Here is a 5,792-nt window from a genome sequence, read left to right on the forward strand (position 1 = left end):
CTAGGGGTAACCCACAGAACAAAGTGTAGTTTACTCGGATCTTTATAGGGATAACCCACAGAATAAAGTGTAGTTTACTAGGGTCTTTGTAGGGATAACCCACAGAACAAAGTGTAGTTTACTCAGATCTTTATAGGGATAACCCGCAGAACAAAGTGTAGTCAACTAGGATTTTCATTTGATTCAGTCACAAGGTAATTTTTACACTTTAAAACATAAATACGCTTTACTGGTCATTTGTCTGATGAAAAGAAAAGAAAATTTTAATTACAGACTTATGTCTCTGAAAGCTACACATCCTGTTAAAAAAAGAGAAAAAGATGTTAACTTGACATTTATTATCTTGCTTACACAGTGATGATGTATACAAGATCCACTACCTTATGCTGTCCGTCATCACGGTGAAGAGTCTGTCCTGTCTGTTCCGTTCCGTGAGTAACATCCTCCTCTTTCTGTTCCACTCATAAGGTATGATGACAATATTTTTTGTTATCTGTTCGGCTGATATTTATTGTAGATTTAGAAACTTCATTTCAAGTTTTCTGACTGTTAACATGTACATCATTGATTTTGAATGGAATGAATACAGTTTATGAAAAACTCATTGTCATGTTTGAATTACTGTTTTCTAGATCAACAGCCATTTTATCTCAGTGGAAGGATTTCATAGAGAAGCCTGGGCAGTCTTATACTACATTGTGTATCTGTAAGTAAGCTCTATCTCCTGTACTGTTTGTGTATCGGTAAGTAAGCTCTATCCCCTGTACTGTTTGTGTATCTGTAAGTGAGCTCTATCTCCTGTACTGTTAATGTATCTGTAAGTAAGCTCTATCTCCTTTACTGTTTATGTATCTGTAAGTAAGCTCTATCTCCTGTACTGTTAATTTAACTGTTAGTTAGCTCTATCTCCTGTACTGTTTATGTATCTGTAAGTAAGCTCTATCCCCTGGACTGTTTGTGTATCTGTAAGTAAGCTCTATCTCCTGTACTGTTAATTTAACTGTTAGTTAGCTCTATCTCCTGTACTGTTTATGTATCTGTTAGTGAGCTCTATCTCCTGTACTGTTTGTGTATCGGTAAGTAAGACATGTACATCATTGATTTTGAATGGAATGAATACAGTTTATGAAAAACTCATTGTCATTTTTGAATTACTGTTTTCTAGATCAACAGCCATTTTATCTCAGTGGAAGGATTTCATAGAGAAGCCTGGGCAGTCTTATACTCCATTGTGTATCTGTAAGTAAGCTCTATCTCCTTTACTGTTTATGTATCTGTAAGTAAGCTCTATCTCCTGTACTGTTTGTGTGTCTGTTAGTGAGCTCTATCTCCTGTACTGTTTGTGTATCGGTAAGTATGCTCTATCCCCTGTACTGTTTGTGTATCTGTAAGTGAGCTCTATCTCCTGTAATGTTTGTGTATCTGTAAGTAAGCTCTATCTCCTGTACTGTTTGTGTGTCTGTTAGTGAGCTCTATCTCCTGTACTGTTTTTGTATCTGTAAGTAAGCTCTATCTCCTGTACTGTTTGTGTGTCTGTTAGTGAGCTCTATCTCCTGTACTGTTTTTGTATCTGTAAGTAAGCTCTATCTCCTGTCCTGTTTGTGTATCTGTTAGTGAGCTCTATCTCCTGTACTCTTAATGTATCTGTAAGTAAGCTCTATCTCCTGTACTGTTTGTGTATCGGTAAGTAAGACATGTACATCATTGATTTTGAATGGAATGAATACAGTTTATGAAAAACTCATTGTCATTTTTGAATTACTGTTTTCTAGATCAACAGCCATTTTATCTCAGTGGAAGGATTTCATAGAGAAGCCTGGGCAGTCTTATACTCCATTGTGTATCTGTAAGTAAGCTCTATCTCCTTTACTGTTTATGTATCTGTAAGTAAGCTCTATTTCCTGTACTGTTAATGTATCTGTAAGTTAGCTCTATCTCCTGTACTGTTTGTGTATCGGTAAGTATGCTCTATCCCCTGTACTGTTTGTGTATCTGTAAGTGAGCTCTATCTCCTGTACTGTTTGTGTATCGGTAAGTATGCTCTATCCCCTGTACTGTTTGTGTATCTGTAAGTGAGCTCTATCTCCTGTAATGTTTGTGTATCTGTAAGTAAGCTCTATCTCCTTTACTGTTTATGTATCTGTAAGTAAGCTCTATCTCCTGTACTGTTAATGTATCTGTAAGTGAGCTCTATCTCCTGTACTGTTTGTGTTATCTGTAAGTAAGATCTATCTCCTGTACTGTTAATGTATCTGTAAGTAAGCTCTTTCTCCTGTACTGCTAATGTATCTGTAAGTGAGCTCTATCTCCTGTACTGTTTGTGTATCGGTAAGTAAGACATGTACATCATTGATTTTGAATGGAATGAATACAGTTTATGAAAAACTCATTGTCATTTTTGAATTACTGTTTTCTAGATCAACAGCCATTTTATCTCAGTGGAAGTATTTCATAGAGAAGCCTGGGCAGTCTTATACTACATTGTGTATCTGTAAGTAAGCACTATCTCCTGTACTGTTTGTGTATCTGTTAGTGAGCTCTATCTCCTGTACTGTTTTTGTATCTGTAAGTAAGCTCTATCTCCTGTACTGTTAATTTAACTGTTAGTTAGCTCTATCTCCTGTACTGTTTATGTATCTGTAAGTAAGCTCTATCTCCTGTCCTGTTTGTGTATCTGTTAGTGAGCTCTATCTCCTGTACTGTTTTTGTATCTGTAAGTAAGCTCTATCTCCTGTACTGTTTGTGTGTCTGTTAGTGAGCTCTATCTCCTGTACTGTTTTTGTATCTGTAAGTAAGCTCTATCTCCTGTCCTGTTTGTGTATCTGTTAGTGAGCTCTATCTCCTGTACTGTTTTTGTATCTGTAAGTAAGCTCTATCTCCTGTCCTGTTTGTGTATCTGTTAGTGAGCTCTATCTCCTGTACTGGTTGTGTATCTGTAAGTGAGCTCTTTCTCCTGTACTGTTTGTGTATCTGTAAGTGAGCTCTATCTCCTGTACTGGTTGTGTATCTGTAAGTGAGCTCTTTCTCCTGTACTGTTTGTGTATCTGTAAGTGAGCTCTATCTCCTGTAATGTTTGTGTATCTGTAAGTAAGCTCTATCTCCTTTACTGTTTATGTATCTGTAAGTAAGCTCTATCTCCTGTACTGTTTGTGTGTCTGTTAGTGAGCTCTATCTCCTGTACTGTTTTTGTATCTGTAAGTAAGCTCTATCTCCTGTACTGTTTGTGTGTCTGTTAGTGAGCTCTATCTCCTGTACTGTTTGTGTATCGGTAAGTATGCTCTATCCCCTGTACTGTTTGTGTATCTGTAAGTAAGTTCTATCTCCTGTACTGTTAATGTATCTGTAAGTAAGCTCTATCTCCTGTACTGTTTGTGTGTCTGTTAGTGAGCTCTATCTCCTGTACTGTTTTTGTATCTGTAAGTAAGCTCTATCTCCTGTACTGTTTGTGTGTCTGTTAGTGAGCTCTATCTCCTGTACTGTTTTTGTATCTGTAAGTAAGCTCTATCTCCTGTACTGTTTGTGTGTCTGTTAGTGAGCTCTATCTCCTGTACTGTTTTTGTATCTGTAAGTAAGCTCTATCTCCTGTACTGTTTGTGTATCTGTTAGTGAGCTCTATCTCCTGTACTCTTAATGTATCTGTAAGTAAGCTCTATCTCCTTTACTGTTTATGTATCTGTAAGTAAGCTCTATTTCCTGTACTGTTAATGTATCTGTAAGTTAGCTCTATCTCCTGTACTGTTTGTGTATCGGTAAGTAAGACATGTACATCATTGATTTTGAATGGAATGAATACAGTTTATGAAAAACTCATTGTCATTTTTGAATTACTGTTTTCTAGATCAACAGCCATTTTATCTCAGTGGAAGGATTTCATAGAGAAGCCTGGGCAGTCTTATAATACATTGTGTATCTGTAAGTAAGCTCTATCTCCTTTACTGTTTGTGTATCTGTAAGTAAGCTCTATCTCCTGTACTGTTAATTTAACTGTTAGTTAGCTCTATCTCCTGTACTGTTTATGTATCTGTTAGTGAGCTCTATCTCCTGTACTGTTTGTGTATCTGTAAGTGAGCTCTATCTCCTGTAATGTTTGTGTATCTGTAAGTAAGCTCTATCTCCTGTACTGTTAATTTAACTGTTAGTTAGCTCTATCTCCTGTACTGTTTATGTATCTGTAAGTAAGCTCTATTTCCTGTACTGTTAATGTATCTGTAAGTTAGCTCTATCTCCTGTACTGTTTGTGTATCGGTAAGTAAGCTCTATCCCCTGTACTGTTTGTGTATCTGTAAGTAAGCTCTATCCCCTGTACTGTTTGTGTATCTGTAAGTGAGCTCTATATCCTGTACTGTTAATGTATCTGTAAGTAAGCTCTATCTCCTGTACTGTTAATGTATCTGTATGTTAGCTCTATCTCCTGTACTGTTTATGTATCTGTAAGTAAGCTCTATCTCCTGTACTGTTTATGTATCTGTAAGTAAGCTCTATCTCCTGTACTGTTTGTGTATCTGTAAGTAAGCTCTATCTCCTGTACTGTTAATGTATCTGTAAGTAAGCTCTATCTCCTGTACTGTTTGTGTATCTGTAAGTAAGCTCTATCTCCTGTACTGTTAATGTATCTGTAAGTGAGCTCTATCCCCTGTACTGTTAATGTATCTGTAAGTGAGCTCTATCTCCTGTACTGTTTGTGTATCTGTAAGTAAGCTCTATCTCCTGTACTGTTAATGTATCTGTAAGTGAGCTCTATCCCCTGTACTGTTAATGTATCTGTAAGTGAGCTCTATCTCCTGTACTGTTTGTGTATCTGTAAGTAAGCTCTATCTCCTGTACTGTTTATGTATCTGTAAGTGAGCTCTATCCCCTGTACTGTTAATGTATCTGTAAGTAAGATCTATCCCCTGTACTGTTAATGTATCTGTAAATGAGCTCTATCTCATGTCGTTATGCAATAAAGTATTTAGAATGTTAGACATCATCATTCTACATGACAGGGCCAGTCATTTTCTAATGCCATTATGAAGACAATAATTTTATGTTGGCTCTACAACCGAATGAAATCAACTTTTACCTCGGTCCCTGTAAGAATCAAGGGGCACTTCAATTATATTTTAATACCGTTGTCCTTAACTGATAGAGAGGCACTGCTGTTATATATTTTAATTGATCATGTCCCTTGTTTAACTGGATCAAGAGAGGCACTGCTGTGATAGGTCAATATTTTAACTGATCATGTCCCTTGTTTAACTGGATCAAGAGAGGCACTGCTGTGATAGGTCAATTTTTTAACTGATTATGTCCCTTGTTTGATTGGACTAAGAGAGGCACTGCTGTGATAGGTCAATATTTTAACTGATTATGTCTCTTGTTTGATTGGACTAAGAGAGGCACTGCTGTGATTGGTCAATATTTTCACTGATTATCTCTCTTGTTTTACAGAACCAAGGGGGCACTGCTGTTCTCAACCATCCTTCTCATAGGTGCTGGCTGGGCCTTTGTTAAACACATCCTGTCTGTCAAAGAGAAGAAACTGTTCCTTATCATTCTACCACTACAGGTACAATAAACTTGTTTGTACTGAAAAAACACAGTAAAGTCTATCTATACTGAATAGCTAAAAAGACCAGAGTACAAAAATAATATTGGTTATTTTAAAGATTACGAGTAGAACGGGAAATATTACAGAGGTCATTGCGGTGTTACTAGAAAGTATACGAGTAGAACTGGTAATATTACAGAGGACGTTGCTGTGTTATTAGAAAGTATACGAGTAGAACTGGTAATATTACAGAGGTCATTGC

The 5,792-nt window shown here is 36.7% G+C and overlaps 1 protein-coding gene across 1 annotated transcript in view; it reads left to right on the forward strand.

Annotated features, from left to right (window-relative positions):
* LOC110458254 (protein GPR107-like) overlaps positions 1–5,782 on the forward strand; it is a 28,838-nt gene extending 23,056 nt beyond the window's left edge. The window contains exons 8-10 of the mRNA XM_021509868.1: positions 356–431; positions 633–706; positions 5,431–5,782. Of these exons, the coding sequence (XP_021365543.1) occupies positions 356–431; positions 633–706; positions 5,431–5,557 (277 nt within the window). The 3' untranslated portion in view covers positions 5,558–5,782. The remainder of the gene's footprint in view (positions 1–355; positions 432–632; positions 707–5,430) is intronic.
* The last annotated feature ends 10 nt before the right edge of the window (positions 5,783–5,792 follow it).

The sequence above is a fragment of the Mizuhopecten yessoensis genome, unplaced genomic scaffold (genome assembly GCF_002113885.1).
Source record: "Mizuhopecten yessoensis strain PY_sf001 unplaced genomic scaffold, ASM211388v2 scaffold9507, whole genome shotgun sequence".
NCBI lineage: Eukaryota > Metazoa > Mollusca > Bivalvia > Pectinida > Pectinidae > Mizuhopecten > Mizuhopecten yessoensis.